We start from the raw sequence: 20,450 nt of genomic DNA on the forward strand, positions 1-20,450 counted from the left end.
TACCGATTTTACCTAAAGATACAGTCAGCTAAGTAAATGGATCTACATCATGAGATGTTTGTCTCACCAGTCATTTACAGTGGGGGCCAAGTAGATTTTATGTTGTTATCCTCATTACAGGGCTAAGTTTAGATGCTGCCAGCATATGCTAAAAGGTTGCACTGTAAAAGAGAATTGTTAATTTTTTTTTTTTTTTTCCCACATGTATATGAGTATATACATACGACAGTAGCTTGGTGAAACTAACCTAACTCATGGTAAAACTTGCAAGAAACAGCTAAGGTACAGAAATTGCCATGACAGCCCAGTTGCTTATGGCCAGCCCATCAGCTTTTCTCAAAAGCACAAGGCTGCAGGTGCCCAGCTGCCACCCAAACCTCCCAGACCACGTGGGCAGGAGGAAGAACTGAGCCTGGAAGCCCTCTGAAAGAGCATTTCTCTACAGAGATGAGGGAAAAAGTAGTATTTCTAGTTTTCAGTCACATCACAGCACTTCTACCATAATCCTCAAGGCCCTCCTAAACAGCAGGAAGAAGTTTGCACAATCCCATTCCTATTTCTCTTTTGCAATATGTCCTTTTTTTGACCTTCCTGCCCCCCCCCACCCCTTCACTTTTGATGTAAGAAATGTGGAGGTCTGATTTAAACATTTATTTTGTATTTGAATTTCATAAATTAAGCACTTGTATTTTGGTGTCAGACATTGGCTTAATTGAAATCTTTCTATCATGATGATTAGTAACTAATTGCTTTTTTCTTCCCATTTTTAGCGTGGAATTGGATTTTAAACAGCAAGAAGATAAACTACAGCCAGTTTTGAGAAAACTTCATCCTATTGAGGAAACTCAGGTTGCACCTTTGCCTTATTCTCAGGAGAGCTACTCCTCAACTCCCAAGCAAAAATCCAAAACTGAATCAAAAAAGCATGGAAGATGGAAACTCTGGTTCCTTTAACCCAAGTCCATTACATGTGGAGTTCAAGGCCTTCTTTGAAAAATATTTGGAGTTCTATCAATCGTCTATAACAGGATCTTGGTAGACTGATCAGTGTTACCGGCCAATGTAGTTCTGACCATTCTGGCAGCGTTCAGTTCTCACCGTATGTACCAAAAAGGCCTTTGTACCTATAAACTAATGTCCAGAAGCAAGGCGTTAGATAATACCTTGCCAACTTCTATTTGCAGTTCACCAATGTGGGATGTAAAACCTGAATTGAAATTTGTACAAAGATGGAAAGTAAAACTATTCCCCCACCCCACCCCCCCTTAGATCTGAAAGCGTCACATTCTAACCTGTTCAACTGTAGGCTGTCATCCTGTACACAGCTAAATATCACTATTGTTTTAAAGCCTTTGGGGGGTTTGGTTTATTGTCTTTAAACAACAACGAGGGGAAAAAAAAAAAGCAAGCAAGCCTTATGTTTGCAATGGTCTTCAGTTTTACAAATCCATGTTGATCGGGGAGTGCAGTTTTCAGCACATATATCCTGGACAAAGCACAATTTTTCATGTGGTCCAAGACCAAGAATAATCTCTAAGATGTGACTATATGTATATTTGCCTTCATGCAATGTAGACTTCAAAGCTATCAAATTTCGACACCGCACCATGATTTCTAATTTAGCTGTGTCCTCATCACCAGACGAACAAGTTTGCTGCTCATCTCCAACGGGTGAGCGGCTAGAAACCTCCCAAAGTCAGGACAAGCCTTTAACCACATCAAGCTGACAGGGTCAAGGCTACGGGACAATCATCTGTCCTAGATCTCACTTTTAGTCTTTTGGTACCCAAAAGGTCTAAATGACACATTCTGGCACAGAAAAAAAACCCAACCCCACAAACAGAACAATCATAAGCTCTACGGATTGTTGATATTTGCCATAATTTAGTATCTTTTTGTAACACAGTCTTTGGAAAACCTCTACACTATTGCAGAAGGCACCAGAAAATTTGTAGTATGCATCATGCTTTGAAACCTGTTTGGAAGGAGCAGTAATTTTAAATGCTATTTATTTACTAAGCTTCTCGATGAGTTTCTCAACTTATTATAATTTATATCTCAATCTATTAATTGTACTTGCTAACCAACACACTTAGGGAAGAGATGTGAAACAATTTTTTCCTAGTTTTTTGTTGTGGTTTTTTTTTTTCTAAATGACACTTAAAATTCTGCTCTGAATTATGAACTGCAACTTTTTCCTTTTAAGTATTTGCTACTGTCATTAAACTTGCATCTAGAATGACCGTTTGTGGAAAAATTTCTCATGCTAGAACTGGCCAGGGAGTGGGAATCTTGTTGTCTTCTTTTTATTAAGGATTTAAGATAATTTGAGTCATACCGTGTCATGTGACAAACTGGTTTACTAAGAATTGGTTTTGAAATTGCATACCCTGCAGCATCAGTAAGACACAAATTCTTCAGTCTTTAGGTGGAAGAAATGTAAACATTAGCAGAAGAGTTTGCACATACTAAAAAATTTGAAGTGTTTTCGTTTACACTATTTTTCCTCTTAGCTCAGCATCACATCCATTACTGCAAGAAAACTTGAGGAAAATAACTTATTTTTATCCCCCCAAAGCAAAGAGCAAGAAAAGGAAGTTAAAATGGGAACAGAAATGCAGGAGATGTCTATGTCCAGCTCAAAATTAATTTCAGCATGCTTTAATGGAAAAAAAGTCACCTTTGCAGTAAACCTTCCAAGAGGGCTACGAGTTCTTGTACATAAGCAAACAATATCCTGAAATACTTCTGTGAAAGGTGAAGAATTAGAAAAGGTGATCCTGTATACCAGGAAGGAAGTGCAATTGTTTCATGTGGAAAAAATGCATTTCATGTATTTTATATTGTTTTTAACTGAAAATATAAAACTGTTTACAAGACAGCCCACCCGACATGTTTTAGAAACCCAAATACTTCCAAACCAGAAAATACTTTTTTTTTTCCCTAACCAGAAAGAAATATCAAATAAGGACCTACCAAGAAAAATACAACAGTATTCAGCATTATTTTAAAATAGTGTTAATAATTAACTCATCCATGCTAACATGCCTAGTGTTTGGGGGTTTTTTAAAAGAAATTAAATTAAGCATCTCTCAATGGCAATCAATTACAAATCGTTAGTGTCACCGAATCAGTAGCTTTTCCCATAAACCTGTTCTAAACGTTCTTGTGTGCAGGGACTCTGACACAAAACTGAACTGTTTTTATGTGCGGTTACTGACTCAGACAGAGACCAGTCTTCTGTAATCATTTGAAATGACAGAGGAAAATTCACTGGTGAAACATATAAGAGCTAAAAGTGAGAGTTCTCACGGCGTGTTCTGTACATGTCCAGGCTATTTTCTTAAGAAGTTGCAAATTTTTAATTTTTTACATTTTTTTAAAACTGGAAAAGCTAACATACATATAGTCTTGCTTAAAATTACATATCGTGTTATATCGTACCATACAATGTAATTTGTAATAAAATGTTTTTGCAAGTGTGTAAAATGTATCATATTGTATTACATTTAGAATCACTCAGGCTCAGGTTAGATAGACACTGAGAGAAAAACCTAATTCTTTAGAGCTTTTAGTTGAATGTGACTGACAAAGCTATTTTCACCCTAATGTAGAAGATCTTATAAAATGCAGGTATGAGGATAATAACAAAGAAAATGCATCTTTACTTTCAATGTGGCACATAACGTAGCTTTGCTGAATTCACTCTGACAATACCATGCACTTTCATACACTAATTTGCTATATGCACTTCTCCCATATCATGCTTAAAAATACTTTTTAGTCAATAAATACTGCAGTGATTTTATATTACTTGCTATTTTCTGAGTCCGTATAATTTCCATTAAGCAACAGTTAGATTCTTTGTTTTAGAACTATTAGGAAACACTATTCATGTGAGTATCACTTGTTTTCTTAAAAGAAAAAAGTCACTGTAAAAATAGTTTAAAAATCAGGATAAACTGAAAAAAAAAATCATGATTAAAACTGAAAAATCCTACCATTGGTACAAAGTGTTTGCTTTTTCTTGCTTAAGATGCAAAACCACTGTCGATGCCTTTAATTTCACTCTACGTTTTAAAGGTTAATTATTTTTTCAAAATCAAATAGGTTCATTTTTCGTGAACACTTTCAAATCAAGTACTCTGTTAGATTATACCACTTCTTTAGTATCTGTATAATAGCACGAATTATATATTACTACTGGAATTTGTTAACTGGATTGCCACTAAAAATATGACTGCTATACCGACAAAATTCTGTTCTAGTAGAATGAAACAGACTGCATGGAAAGATTTTTAGTATTATTTCAGCATCCATAAAATACAACTGTGGCTTATTAAAATAATTGGAGTGCTAGAAATTTGCTGTCAATTTGTTTAGGTGAATGCAGTTTGTCCCAATAAACATTGCTAGGACATACTCCATACCCATTCGCTGCAGCAGTGATACTGCATTTTACAACATAAAAAAAGCAAAGTATTAGTGATGGAACAAAATCATGCCCATCATTCTAAACACCACTTCAGTTGTTCTGAATTTATTTTGCAATACATAATTTCAAATGTTTTTGAAAGATAAGAAGACATGCAATTCAATAAAACATACTGTAGTTTTTTTACATGGTAGAAGTCCGGTGAAGACAATAAAGCTTTCTCCCCAACATTTTGGAACCCATTAATCCTAACTTGACAGATTTTAAGGCACAGAAAGATGATTTACATCTAGCTTCAACTCCTAAATCACTTTTAGCCCCAGAACTCTCTCCTGTGACCCTCAATAACTCATATCTTACTTAGACTTAGACTCGTATTTTACTGCCTTCCAGAAGGGCATCCTGCCTTGACGATGCCAAGAGATGGAGAATCCACCACTGTCTTTGACTGATCGATTATTCCAGCGTTCACTTCCCACACCAGCGCATATCCTCTGCTCTACTTCAGCCTTCTCGCTCTCCCGTGCGGTCACCAGCTCCTCCTCTTCCCTTTGACAGGTGTCGTCTTCACCCTACATAGATTCTCCTTCACTACCACCGAGGGGCACCTCTAAATCTTCTTTGTTAACCTCAGACGGCTTTCACATCTCGCACCACAAATCACTGACTCTCTCCACTTTCTGGCGATTTCCGCAGCATTTCTCTTTTGGTTTCACCACATCCTTGTTCTAAAGCGTAGCGGGGGGGCAAAAACTGACGTGGGAAACGCTCCACTCAACAGTGAAGTCATAAAAGTCCTCTCCCATCCACTGCCTCCTAGTCACACATCCCAGGAGAATCTAAAATAGCATTTTTTCCCTGATCACAGCAGGTGTTCACACTGACTTTGTTCACTATATTTCAGAGCCACTGCTCTTAAGGACAGAGTCTCTTAGGAGTACAGCCACTTCCTATACTCTTTGCTCTTATATCTGTGAGCTAGATTTTTTTCTGTATCAAAATGAATTTGATTTCTTCCACCGTATAAAGGAATCAAGCTTGTCTATTTCACAGATGATCATCGCACAGTTGCACAAATCTGCCAACTGAAGTATCTTCCAAAAATTGTACACAGAGGGATCCAAAAACCCCATCTGGATGTCCTTTCTGAAATTAAAGAGTTCAGCAACCAGCTTGTTTTTCTTGGCTTTCTAAATGAGAAACATACCAAGCGGCTGACCACAAGGAAGTGGGGAGTAGTCATGATGTCATTTTGGACCTACCATCGTGGCCAGTCAATTCTGATTTACTGAAGGAGGCCAATACGCTGACTCACATGGAACACAACATTGTTCAAAAGTTACTAGGCAAGGAAAGAGATGGTTTAAAATTATCCTTCAAAAAAGAAAAGGAAGCATGCTCAATTTACTTTTTTTTTTTTCAGATAACATGTTCTTCAGTATGAGAGATTTTGTGGTCTTGTTATAGGTGACTTCGTACTGCATCACAAGCAGGACTAGCTCTAGGCGCATGCAGAAGTAGCCCAAAGCAGCTAAATTCTGTGAGCAGCAATGAACCCCGACCCTGGATCAGACAACTCAGCACCCACAGGCTGCAGCTAGTTCTTAACTTCAACTACAATAACACACACAGAACCTTCTACTCAGTCAGCAAACAGACCAAGTAAAAATCACCGTGAGATTTCCAGAGGAAAAAGTAGCCCAAAATAATGAGAATTAAAATGGTGACAAGACATTTTTATTGCATGTTAAAAAGCCGTTTGATATGGCCGACTGGAAACTAATGCTAATTTCCAAGTATATAAATTCACTGCTTTCACTGAAACAACCTAAGTGGCCAGTCTGTACTTAATCTTATTTAATACAGACACCAGTGAAACTGAGGGTTTGGGTGGGTTTTTTTTTTTACAAGTTCTGGAGGCTAGAAGAAAGTGTGCAGTGTCACAAATGTTAACTTCAATTCATCTTGCTACCAACTTCTACAAAAATTATGGTCAAATCAGATTTTAATCTATCACTTATACTCTGTTTTATTTATTGTCTAGTTTTTCTTCTTACAACTCATCTGTCTTATTTTGAGATAATTCTCTTTGGAAGGTATATGATAAAAATAGCTTACGATTTTTATCTAGAAACTCACACATTTAAGGAAGCAAAAACACACACAAAAAAAAAAAAAAAGCTGTGCAAAGTCAAAACAGACTATTGGGGAATCTTTCCAGTCTGTTCCACACTGTAGATAAGGCACCTCCTGTAATTAAACACAGTTAACTGGCAATTTAAGGTTTAACAGACAGAAGCTTTGCCACAGATGCAAGATGCAGCCTTGAAGAATACTGAAGACCAAAAAAACATTAAAAGGTCATATCCAATACCTCCCATATTTAGATGGGGACACGGCAGGCATCAGGTAAGAGTTACCAAAATCTTTTCTTATTTCCTGGATTAAGGTGGAGTGTTTGTGCCACAGTGAAACAAACAGACCTGAACAGATTACTGCGCTGGTCCCGCCACCGCCGTAGGCTGCAGGCTGGTCCCTTGCCTTACCCTGAAGGTCAGGGTTTTGGTCACGTAGGCAGTACAACTCACCCATCTTTTGTCAATGTTGTTCCAAAGGAAACTGACCCAGTAACAGTCATTCATACAGACATACAGAACCCTATCCATAGGTTATAAAGTACAGAAAGTAATTTGAATTATTTATGATATCTTTAATAGCCTCTAAATGCATATCCTCCTGAAACAGTAAATTTAGTGTCTTATGTTCCCATTACATTAGCATATCTAGCAACCTCACTTTCTACTCAAGACTTTTGTTCACTAACGTAAAATCACATTATGTTTAAGCATTCCACTTCCGCCACCGCGGTTCCAAGATAACTGCATTTTCACTTGACCACTTAAATTCTTTACAGTCCTCTGCTGATCACGTAGAACTCCGGCCTCTCAGAAACACCAGCTCTCACTGACTTATCATACAGTCAAAAACAACGTGTGTAAGTCACGCAAGCCTCAAACGCGGAAGGGTATATACAAAGAATATTATTAAAATGTAAATTAAACAATTTCTACAAAACAATTGTCTTTGATGTTTACCCCTATAGATCCCAAAGTTCATGCATCCCAAATGCCACAGTAGTTCCACCACGGTGATTAGGCCAGAGGTTTATAAAGAATGTGAAATTAAATGAACTTGATTGACTCTGCAAGGGGATTAGGAATCTATGTTTCTGTATTGCCACAGAAGTCTTGTCTCCGACAAGAATGACCGCGTCTTCCATTTGTTTGAGCTACTCAAAACACGATCCTCAGAGGAACGCTTCCAGAATGAAGCTAACAGCTGATAAATCTTAATGGATGTATAGTTCACATCTACAGGAATAAATGCCAGTTTCTCAGTATTTTTGATGCAAGGTATTTTTTTTATATTTCAAGCGTATTATGCAACATTAGGTTTTGGATGAAGATGACACAGCTAAGTATTTCTTCAAGGTGAAAACATGCCAGCTTTAGTACACCAATATAGCTATCTTTATATAAGAAACAAATTGCTATGTTCTGTAGTTTACTTCATTTGAAAAAGTTCTTGTTACTTAAATTATGCCTCTATAAGATCCTTTATTTTTAAAATTCCTTCCTTCTACGCATGCTTTATGGTTAATCTTCTAATATAAGTTCCAGGTAAAGCCATACTAGTATTGACAAAAGAAAAGTTAATACATAATTTCAACCTGATTCTGATCCAAGAGAAGTCAGGTTATGCTTGCTAATTATCACTTGCATTTTACTCTTCCTACTTTGCTGATGCCACAAAAATGAATTATTACTGGTTGATTACAGGAACATGCTTTCCACCACGCACTACATTTTAAGATAGGAGTAAGTACTCCTTGAAAATAGCCCATCCTATTAATACTCATTACATAATGATAGAGTGTGAGGATAGAGTGATTTCAAGCTGTATTCATGATCACTATGGATATTTTTAATACAACTGTACTTAGTTAAAATATATACAGGAGAAGTGTTCAAATATAATTTGATAAACGCAAAAGGAATAATTAACATTTTAAAATATCAACTAAATCATGTTCATCAAAATAATAATTAATTCACATCCTAATTATAACTGAAGAAGTTTCCTGTATATATGTCTTGCAAGACTACACCTTCTGTGCAACTAAGGGAAGAAGTAAAGTTCTGCGTATTATTAATAACTTCTGTGGTAACACACAAAGTGACAATCACATATAAACACATTACAGCACTAGAATATTCTGTAAGAATGATCTCTACTTATAACCATTTCTTGCTCCAACAATGGATCTAGTGATCCATTATCACTTTCTTACAACAAAAAATACTGCAGCAAATTAAAGTGATAAAAGTGAAAGACAAAAAAACCTTAGCAGATGACGCACTGAAGACAAAACTAAAATTGCAATATGTTTGCCAACACAAGCACCACCATATGCCAAGTAAATGGGACAGCAGTAGATAAGTAGGATGTGCTGAGGACAGACAGCCTTCTCATAAAAAGTCAAATATCACTCTGTACAATTACAGAGAGAATAAAATTGGAAAAGAAAGGGGACAGCAAAAAAAAGAAAGTGCTAATGGACTCAGATCTATCTGACTAACAAATAAACCCTTTTTTAAGAAAGAAATCAGTGTATCGAACCAAATGAACCAAATTAATGTAGAATAGGACAGTTACTCAGACCGATAAGAAATCTGGTCCACTTTGACCAGTTTGCTATTATTATCAGTTGCCAGATGCAGACACCTAAAGAACAATATAAGGTAAAGGCAAACACACAGTGAGACTCCCAAAACCACACTAAGATCTATCCCCAGTTTAGGTATCAATAGGCCTCACTTTTTTTTTTTTCATTATTTAGGCGAATATTAATGATACAGGTGAAAAATTGAAGTCTCAGGCTTCACAATCACAGTGCTATGCCACTGAAGTGGAACACAGTAACTTGCAGCTACTGCATCAGCCCTTCCTCTAGCTTTTCAAAATGTAATAATTTGGGGCTCTATTCTTCAATCATTTGATTACTGCCATTATCTTGGTTATCTCAGTTGTAGTCAAAAAAGACAAGTAAATACTTGTAGAGTCGAATGATTGCTAATGTAGTAACAAACATGCAAGTCTTTCATTTCCATGCTTTTCAGCTGGCTAATTACAAATAATACATCGTTTTGGTTAACACAGACCTCTAAAATCTGGCTAATCACCTGGCCACCGATATTTTTCAAGTATCTTTTCTCCCCTTGTGTAAACCACACAAAAATTACAAGCCAATGTTTTACAGCATACTGAACACAAAGACAGTTGCAGAAGCTTTTGATTGCTTTGGGTCACCTGGGATTGAAATCCTATTACAGTCAGGTTCAAAAAGATGTGACAAAGGTATTTAAGTTTACATCAAGAGACACTTACAATGAGCTCTGAATCACGTCCCATGGAAATGACTGTTCTGTTTACTGTCCTCAATAGCTTTTCCATGATTATCTGGACATGTCGTTGTGTTGGCCCCTAAGGAAAAAGAATAAATTAGTGGTAACTAGATACAACAGACACCAATACATTTGAACTATTTACGCTTGCCTTTAAATCTGCCCGTCTTGTGAAAGTTAAATAAAACATCACTCACTGCTGCTGATCAAAAGCAGAAAATTAGTCTCCCATTTTAACAAACACCATGCAAAGTCTATTTTATTAATACATGTTACTGATAAATTAACATGTACCGTTACAATTATTTAAATGAACGGCAAGTCCCTGGAAATATAACGAAGCCTATGACATTTAGTTACCTAATAATTTTATTTTCCTAAGTCATTTTTCCAACATCAAAAGCCCACAGGCATTACCAAATCTGGGGGGCTATTGTGCAACAGCTCAATTAAAAGAAACAGCAAAGCAAAGCAAAACTTTGGTTATGGAGCTGCTATTTCAGTCAATTGTTTCAAATTAATATTTCTGCATTTGAATTAATCTGCCACTACTTTTGAAAGAGTTGAAAATGAAGTATTTAGTGCAACCAGCTTTTAAGAACAAGTTCAGAAACCTCATGCAGAATGGTGGTTACAGGAGCTGAAGCCAAAAACACATAACAAGGAGAAAGAAACAGATGAGCTTTGCTCCCATCTTTTACTTTATAAACAGGCTTCTTCATGGTTTTCACTAGCCTGAAGGAGAAGACTTCAAAAGTGGTCTGTGAGATGGAAAGAGGAAACAATTCTATAGCCAACATTTGCAAGCGTTTTTGCAGATAATTATGTAAATAAAGCAGCATCTTTGTGTTGCTTCTTGACCATCAAACAAACATTCTGATGAACCATTTTCTTTCTTGCCCTTGGATCCGTATAATAACCCACATCTTATCACTGGGTTATGTTTAATTACCAAAGGCAGACTTGCATATACAAAACACGCATTTGCATATTTGAAGAACGAGCTACGATCAGTATGTATATACACAGCTACCGCTCCAGTATAGACTTTTCTTCCTGCTGCTGACAGACCTGTCTTTAGGATAAACCTTACAATTCTGGTACCAAGAGCATCTGCATGGAAGAATGCATCTATCTCGGCACCCTGCTCCGCTCCACCCTTCAGCTCTCCCTCCTTTCTCTCCTGTGAGTTCTCTCCAAGATTTTTCTCCTCTTTGCGTTCCTGGCACTTGTGCTGCTCCTGCCCGTTCTTCAGTTTTACTTTACACAGCCCCTCACTCGCAGCGTTTCCTTCCTTTCCCCGTCCCCTTCTCCATCTCGGCTCTGCTCCTGCCATTCCTGCAGCCCCGCTCCAGCTGGGCTCAGCCCAGGAGATGGTGGAGCCGTGAGCGAGTTGCTACCACGAGGAGAAATGCAGCCAACAAAGAGTGACAGGAAGGAGCCAAGCTGTCAAAAACAAGCTCCTTTTTTAAAATAACCCACTTTCTGAAGCAGTCACACAGAACCACTTTAAAAAAGAAACAAAATCAGAAGGAGCCCAAAAAACGTAGTTAAATAAGATGCTAGATACAACGTGAGAGTAGCTGACCCCTGAGGTCCTTTCCAACTAAATTAGTGTATGATTCTGCGTAGGACTGAAGGTTCAGGCAGCAGCCTCATCAGCCCAAAGAGAGCACCAAATCATTACAGCTCTCTGGCAAAGCACTAGTATTTGCATACTTGTGTGAAGTCATGGAAAGACAAAAAAGGGACTATTATGCAAGATACACATCTGCATACCAGCCCAGGGCACTGCACAGGTTCTCATGCGCAACTGTCTCATACGTGCACGTTCTGAATGGATAAGACAACTACGCCAGTTATAATATTTATGCAGAAGCCGCCACTTTCCAAGTTCAGATTATCTCTTACCGAGGTGGAGAATTCCACTAGCTAACTTGAAATGGCACTTCAAAAAGCTAAACAAGTTTACTGTGTTGGCAAAAGTGTATGTTTGTGTGTGGGTACGTGTGTGTGTGTACCCCCACCCCCTCCTTCAGACTGGGCAGGCCAGTATCAGGCCAGTATCAATACAACTCAAGTGTGCATTTCCCAAAATGCTCATGGGGAAAATAAAAAGCCAAACCAAACCAAACATTTTCCACCTTGCAGAGGCTAAACACCATGTAAGAGACAAGTTGAAGTCCTAAGAATATCTGTTTACTCACTATCTAACCAATGTCTGGAAAAGTGTTATTGAGTAAGAGTGTTGTATTGGATGTGCCTCAGAAACAGTAAGAAACATCCTGAGATGTCACACAACACATCCTCGTCACTGGACACCTAAAAAGAAGACTTAAGAGAGACTGGTTGGGTGGGGGGGAAGAAAAACTAAGCCATCAGGAGTTACCTGCTTAATTCATTCTACTAAGATCCATTTCTTTTAAGTGCTAATCATCACAGAACTGTACGATACTAACCACGTCTTTCTTGTACAGCACTTCCAGGATGTTACTCAGCAACTGGCAACAAGCCTCCAAATCTTCTTGTCTTTCCAAGTGATACTTCAGCTGATCTGTCATTGTTGGCAGCAAGATTTCCCTGCAGTCTGCACACAAAACATAAGGTTACATACACAGCTTTAAATAACTTCATAGCACTGCCTAAACAGCCGATCTGCTTCAGTGCTTACGTTAAGATTAAAAAAATTAAATCAGGAAAAAGAAGGTAAGTCCAGATTTCCAGTCACTTGCTTCTCAACCCAAAATATAAAAACCTGAAAAAGTTACAAGCAAGTGAAAATGAAGTCATTAGGTTAAGAATGCTCAGACAAGCACTACCCTCCCACCTGCGCCACCCCCGGCCCCAGTTCAGCAAAGTACTTGAGTGGTCTCACTGATGTTAACTGTCTCTGCTTAAAAACATTGATTAACTGGACCTATCCAGCACCATCGCAAGCGTTATGTACATGCTTAGCTTCATGCTTGCTTGACTGGTTGAGCGTTGGCAAGATGTATTAAACTTCCTTCACCTTACCTGTACTGGTTACCAGTGCAGCATAGCCTAACCACACAAACATGATTCACTGAGAGGTATGGGGCTATTCAGAATAACATTCAGCTGCACGGCGTGGTCTTTTATAGCTCAAAAAGTGCTGCTGAAATACTTTTTGCTGGTACTCAGATGTAGTTGCCTGTACAAAGCAAGTACAGGACTTGCAGAGAGAGATAGGGAAGATGAAGAAAATGGACATGGAGCTAAATAATAGAGGTCAACATTTTAGCTCAAGTCAAGCACGTAAGGGAAATAAGGCGAAAATTGATATTCCTAAAGCTACCAACAGGTAACACTGGGGCACTGATCTAACGGATCTAATTAACGTATAACCTGCAAACTGTCTTGCCCAGAGAGAGTGCAGGCCCCTAGGGTTCACTCCTAACCCTGGACCGTGCTCTTTTTCCTTCAGGAGAGATGGCACGGCCAGAGATACCTGCCTTCTGCCACGGTGGCATCAGCTGCAACCAACCACAGCACGAGACTAGAAGCATGCTCACTTTATGTGCAAAAGCAGGGAAGAGTGAAGTTAAAACCCTTTAGCTTCCCCCATTCCCAGCCCCAAGTAAATCCATGCCCAAAGGAGGGGAACTGGTTATTCTTGTTCATCAGAGCCTGACTTACTCAAGACAAAATAATGATTAAATTACACAGTATATATACCATCAGCATAGTACTAAAACATTATTTGGGGGGTGAGGAAAAGGAGAGTGGGAAGGGACAAGGAAGAATTTAGAGCATTTTGGTATTTTTCCACCTCCTTTAAATAATACTGTAGAACAGGAACAGAAGAAAACCATGAGACTTTTCCAGCTATTTTACCCTAATAGACACCAGTTCCCAACTCCCTTTCCCTACCGACCTACCCAGCTATCTCATGTACATATGGAACAAGGCGTGATCTCTCCTTTGTCCAAAGGAGTACTATGTTTCTGTACTACAAGGGCTGGATTACCAATCTGGCAGGCAGCTTTTTCTCAGAGAAGTCATATGCAGACAGAAAGCAGCTCAGCTATGCATGTATATGCACACGAACCAAGTATCTTGAAAAACAACAGTTAGCAATAAGAAATTTTTGTTTTCCTGAAACATGGACATACACTATCACAACATGGGTCACTCCAAAAAGTTGCCCGTGTACTATAAAATCCACCTGGCCAACAATCTCTGAAAACACAACTGAAGAATTCACTTTGTCAAATGCTACATTGGTTGTTGGTCCATGAGATCTCTAATAATATAGTACGTGGGAAAATATGGATGAAGCTCTTGACAGCCACACAAAAGATCTAACACGCTGACATTTTTTTTTTAGTGATATTACCCAAATTGCTTGGACTTGATGGCACATGGATGACTCATGAGAGGAGGCTTCATGGCAGTCCTTAATGACTATATCTTTGCTTAGAAATTATTTTCACACAAAAGCTGAAGTCCCTGGAGCATCAGAAATGCTCATGAGCACTCAATTAAGTCTTTATTTAAGATAATTTTAAGTAGTTCTGGACCAGTAAGTATCACCATCCTGACATCAAGAGTGTAACATACAGACCACAGCAGGAGGCACAAGACTAAAAAATGAAAACTGGAGATTAATCTCAGTTAAGAGGGGATGACTCCATACTGCAAGGTGAAAGCACTTATTTAGGGTTATACCTAACACTTTCCTGAGAAGCAAAAAGATCAATAGCTCACAGTAACGCTTTCAACACTAGGAAGCTTCCTCTTGGTAGCAGTAGAGTGCTGCTCAACGGCAGAAGCTCCTTCTGCAACCAACTCCCTTTATTGATATACATTTGGTCTCTGTCCTTTTGCAGTGGATACAACTGGCACCCAGAAGCAGTCGGGATGGGCAGGAGTTACGGAATAAGCAAATCGGTGCTAAGAAGCTACAGCAAATACCAGTAGTTCAAAGGATGACGAAGATCTTGGTGACAAAAAGATGGTGGCCCTGGCTTTGATTCACCAGAATTAAGTACCTTTAGTAGCTTCATCTTTTGCTGAAGAGACATCCACAGACAGAATGTGCACTTCCACTCTCGACCATTCCTGACAGTATTTAGGAGATGCCGCACCCCGGGTACCGAGGTGTCAGTGCTGTAGAAGGTACTATTGTAAACAGAGTACCCAATTGCACTGCACAGGTCCCACACAGACGCCAACTTCAAAATCCCTCCACGGTGAAAACCGAGGCTCGGCTGAGAGTCTGCCGGTTACAAGCATGGGAGGGACAAGGCAGTATCACCAGTGCTAAAATATGCACTGCAGGTACCAGAAAAAACTGACAGCTAGTAGGCAAAGGGGTGCCAAGGACAAAGAAATCAATACATGCTTACAGTGTTGCGTTTTGGCTTTCAGTGGAAAAATTGATACAGGCATTAAAAACTCAGTGAAAATTACTCTCACTAGATGACTCTCAGTTATAATGTATGGGCTCAAGAGGACTTGCTTCTGCTACTAAAAAAGAGAAGGAAACAGGATGGATGAGACAAAGATGGACTTCACAGGGAACCAAGTCTCTGTCCAAAGTCTTCTAGAAGCCTTCAGCCAGTGCCCTAAGGTCCAATTGCAATGACTTGAACTATTCTCCGCAGCTGCCTCAGAACTCCCAGGTCATCGGTGACCACAGCCTTCTGTATCCTACAGGAGGGGCACCTCCACGAACTTGTCCCTACAGCACAAAGGCTGGAATCCTGCTCTCACCAACTGCACAATGGGGAAAAATAAAAGTCACTGACATGAAAAAAAAAAAAAAAAAATCAAGAAAAACCATGCTATAATGCAGAAGAGAGAGCACTCCACCTCAACAAGGTGCTAGAGAGGAACCGAAACAGCAGATTCCTCATTCTGCCTTGTAAGCTCACACATGGAGGATAAGAAATAACAGTGTATAAGCACACCCAACCTCTAGTAGTTCAAGAGAAATATTCTTCAGTCTCAAGTGACTCACATAAGTACATGTTCACTAGGAATGCACAAGTGAGCTCTCATTCAAAACAAAGTACTTTGAAGAGTTAGTTTCTTCAGTGCAGGGTTTTTCTATTTAATTGCTTCTTGGTCCTTTAACCTCACGCTTTATAGCTCAAAAAGGAGAAAAACCATGGTGGGTTTGCTGAATATTTTGCCTCAAGAAACAGACATTAGACCCTGCAATGTATTTACATGGGGAAATACACATACTCGTGACTTCATCAAATCCCCCCATATTCACTTCCATCAGGTAGCAGAGAACTGGATTACAAAAGATCCAAATCTAGTAACAGAGAAACATCTTCATCTTAAGTTCCCATTATTTGTTTACAACTATATTATCCTAAATCTATACAGATATCAAAAGTGAAAGGAGGTAGTGATCTCTGTGAAACAAATGGCTAAACAGAATTGACCTCACTGAAAGAGCTTATTTACCAGGATGCTCATTAAATGATCTAAAGCTATTTAGAAGTCTCCAAACTGCCCTAATACAGTAGACAATGATATACGTGCATTTAAAGTAACAGTTTGCTGTCACGTATTTCAAATGCATACCCTTAGCTAAAAAAAAAAAAAAAAAAAAAAGGGGGGGGGGCAACTAAAAAAACCCCCAAAACACAGCATCCCCCTGAGTGAAGATCCAGCCATTACATAAAGAAGGTTTTCCTGGTACTGACTAGCCGTGTATTTTATATAATCACCATTTTACATTCACTTTAAACTTCTGCCTCTGAACTGCTCCAGCCCTTGACCACTCACTCCTATCCCCAAAAACGTTCCCTTCCTTGCTCAAGTACTCAGACAGTTCTTGCATGGCAAGAATCACCAGATGGATGCAGGTCAAAATTAACTACTAATTTTCCATATAAATTTCAACCCAATGAATGGCCTAGTTGAGCTCAGTCTGTTTGTCCCAGAGATGCTTTATGATTGGAGCCTTGTTTCACCACATTTGTGAAACTTCAGTGCATGTCGTTACCTTAGGTTTTGACTAACTTGGAAAGAAAAGAGCAGATTAAGAAAAAAAACCCAAAAAACAGAAGACAGTGGTGTAGCACACTCCTTTCACCAAACGCAGGGGAGAGAAAGAACCCAGATGCCCAGTTGCTAAGCACTCCAGCAAAGACATACAAATGTGCCTTTGTCAAGCCTGCGAGGTGAATCAATCTTTAATAACTTACAAAGGCCCCTAATTAGAGGTTTGAAAATGTTTCATGTCCCCGTTAAGCCCCACTAGTAGAGAACGGTCAAAGACCAATTTAGTATCTGCAAGCATGCAGAAGGCAAAAATTGCAGCTATGTCACCTTTGAGTTAGATTGTTTAGAGTATGCTCTAATCAATAGGGAAGGTATTCAAGTTGAATTTCTGAGAAAGGAAAAACTAATTGATTTGTCATACTGCTTCATTTAGAATTACACAACCTAGACAAAAGACTAAGTTCCCTTGGGTAGACTTGACAACGCTCCTCAGTTACCACCTTACAGTCTCTCTGCCTTCCTCAACGTCAACTTGTGAACATCTGCTGTTTGGTTTGTAGCCGTTGCAGGTTATAAACCTGGGAGGATAAAACAAAGTGTCAGGGTGTGCTGGGTACTTGATGAAAAGATCCAAATCCTTCCCAGATTTTTAAAAACAAACAAGCCCATAAACCACAACCAACAAAACAAACAAACACCCACACCCCAGAGAACCGTGCAAGCACCAACACTGTGAAATCTTTCTAAAGATTACTTGGCCTTCAAATCACCAGTGGAACTTTTATGCTAAGGAAGAAACAGTGATATAGAGCTTACTTTGAAGTAGGCAAAAAGGAATAAATATTGCCACTGGGAAAGACGAAAGCTACGCTTGGAATCAAAAGAGTACTTCATAATACTCAGCATCTGGCAGGTAATAAAATCATATTTACATACTGGATGATTTTTACATACTTTTCCTTTCTCTTGCTGTTTTTTAAAGGCCTGTTTGCAGGCTATCAGAAGATCTTCCCTAGCCCTGCTGCCTGGGCTCTCATTAAAACCGCGCAGCACGCAGCCGGCCCTCGCTGATGCGAGGGTGTCCGTACCGCGCTGCCGGCGCCGGCTCCCGCAACGTCCCGATACCTTTGCCCCGTTGGTCTCTAATCACACAGCAGATCCCAGCTCCATGCTGAACCGAAGCAGGAACAGCTACTGAAACAATCCCGTCGGTTTAAGGTATTCCAGGTTACCTCGGATAAAATACTAGAGCTAGAAGGCAACAAAATCCCAAGATGGAACCCACCAACACACACACAAATATCTCTCTATATATATTTAAACAAATCTAGTACTGTGGTAACACACTCTACAAGAAGGTAAGGTTTTAAGTGCATCCTTTGCCATAAACTACTTTGAAAAACACTGGGTTGATCAACTGTATCTTGATTACTTAGAAGTACAGAAGAGGAAAGGTTAACCTTCACCAGCCTGCCTGTCACAAACACCTCCCAGCCCTGATTAATGGGCAACCTTGATAAATCTATAGTCTATAACATTAGTCTCCTGCTCAAAAGCCAGCTCTGAAGATAGCTCATGAGTATGATGCACAATGATTACAGACAACAATAATTCGACATCTGTTCTCTACTGCACCAAGTCCAACCCACAATGATTAATGTCACAGGAATGTGCAGCGAGAATAAAATATTAATCTTTATAAAAGGATGCTCAGGAGGCATTATCAACTTAGGAGCATCCAAGCAAAGACTTGGATGAAATGAAACACTGACACAGGAACTATGCTGAAGCTAAATACACGCAATAAATTTTTGTCAATTTAAAAACATTTTATTTGGAGGGACACTGACAAATGTGTTTCTTTATTTTATGGATCATTTAGTTAACATAGCCAAAAAAATAAAACCTATGCTTAGTAACCTTGTTTCCGCTACACGGCATGGCGACAAAGATTGTCATGTTAGTCATAATTAATAAGACTCTTAGAAATGCTATATGCTATCTACTAATATTTAATAGACTAACAATTTCCTAATGGAGAAATCACTAGGTTTTCTAACTATTTAAGAATACAGTAGCTACACCGCTCACTTGGCTTCAAGTCATTTATAAAACAAAGCAACAGAGAATACAAACAACTCTATGGGACAAAACAAACCAGATAAATCACTATTTACATAAAACCAAAATTTTTAAGTTTGCAACGATAAGATACTTCATTTACAAACCAACCATAAGTACTTACACATTTAGAACTGAAAACATGCATTAGGTTATTAGAATACTCCTCCACACCAATTTTTAAATTAATACTTCGATTTGGACATGCTCTTACAGAAGACTTTTACAACACAGAACTGTTTCGGGCGCTAATGTAAAGAAATGCTTCCTCTGTTTCAGGGTTTGAGGTTGGTGTTTTTTGGAGGGGAGAGGGACATGAAAGGGAGAAGAGATGCAGGGTTGTTTTAATCAAAAAAGTTTGCTGCTTTACACAGACACTGTAACAGATCTATGTAAATTATTGTGGTGGGGGTAATAACTTATTTATACATGCATTTACTTCTATATGGTCATGTAAAGGTTTTTATATAATTATTATATATATATTTATCCTGTGTTTAAAGATACATACATAAAATATGTATGTATGGCATATGTAAGAACATATTGACATACTTGGGTCCTCACTGAGGAAGATACATAAATATTGGTCTAAATTAGTACATTTAAGACTCTATTCACGTCTCAAAGTCGAGTTACTTGCTGAATCAGGATGTTAATCACTGAAAATTTAAAATGCTTTACTGCATGCAAAAAGCTGCATCCCAGTTAGCACAGACAAACACTGGGGTGTTCAAAGACCCTACAGAAGCATCCAGCCCCAAGGCAAAGGACTTCTGCCCAATCATTTTCTTCTCGACAAAAATCAGGGAGTGGGACAGAGTCAAATGAACTCCTCCAAAGCAGAGACTGCCAACCTCCCTGTTCACAACTATCCTTTAACCTACCAATACCACTACCTGGGCAATAAATACACCCAAAAATGAGATAAATCATCCAACAGAGTATGGGAAAATATGGCAGTTTAGCTCTTGAAAAAACTCCTAAAGGGCACACTTAGATCATTGCTGTGATTTTGCCCTTGGACACAGTCATGCTAAGCACTGCGGAGAACTTCTGCAGCAGCCGTGACCAAATGATCTTTTCGTGACCTTCCAGGAAGCATTTCCTCACATAAGAAAGGGAACAAAGACTAACCCAATGTATAACACAGGTCTACAGTGTCAACAGAAAAAGGGCAACTGAGCATGATCACGTTAGGGATTATTTTCCATGCTCAAGTAAAACAAGATGCAACCTTATGCTCTTCCAGGGAAAAAAAAAAAAAAAAAAAAAAAAAAAAATCACATTTATTTTGACAAAGCCATAATAGATTATTGATGCAAACATGGAGGGGGTAAAAGGCAGATCACCTAAGATGTGAAAAACAGGCCTTGAACTCGATCAACATAACCCCTGAAAATGGGCAGAAACAGCTGTCTTTATGTTAGCAGGGAATCGACAGG

The 20,450-nt window shown here is 38.8% G+C and overlaps 2 protein-coding genes across 3 annotated transcripts in view; one reads left to right on the forward strand and one right to left on the reverse strand.

Annotated features, from left to right (window-relative positions):
- FAM196A (family with sequence similarity 196, member A) overlaps window positions 1–3,548 on the forward strand; it is a 49,440-nt gene extending 45,892 nt beyond the window's left edge. The window contains exon 4 of the mRNA XM_010581951.1: window positions 771–3,548. Within this exon, the coding sequence (XP_010580253.1) occupies window positions 771–954 (184 nt within the window). The 3' untranslated portion in view covers window positions 955–3,548. The remainder of the gene's footprint in view (window positions 1–770) is intronic.
- Window positions 1–20,450, reverse strand: part of DOCK1 (dedicator of cytokinesis 1) — a 311,286-nt gene that overhangs the window by 205,119 nt on the left and 85,717 nt on the right. For both annotated transcript variants that reach the window (XM_010581957.1, XM_010581956.1), the window contains exons 26-27: window positions 12,360–12,487; window positions 9,884–9,979 (exon numbers count right to left, since the gene is read on the reverse strand). In XM_010581957.1, coding sequence (XP_010580259.1) covers window positions 9,884–9,979; window positions 12,360–12,487 — 224 coding nt within the window. The remainder of the gene's footprint in view (window positions 1–9,883; window positions 9,980–12,359; window positions 12,488–20,450) is intronic.

Source organism: Haliaeetus leucocephalus, unplaced genomic scaffold, assembly GCF_000737465.1.
Source record: "Haliaeetus leucocephalus isolate CR32 unplaced genomic scaffold, Haliaeetus_leucocephalus-4.0 Scaffold830, whole genome shotgun sequence".
Classification (NCBI taxonomy): Eukaryota; Metazoa; Chordata; class Aves; order Accipitriformes; family Accipitridae; genus Haliaeetus; species Haliaeetus leucocephalus.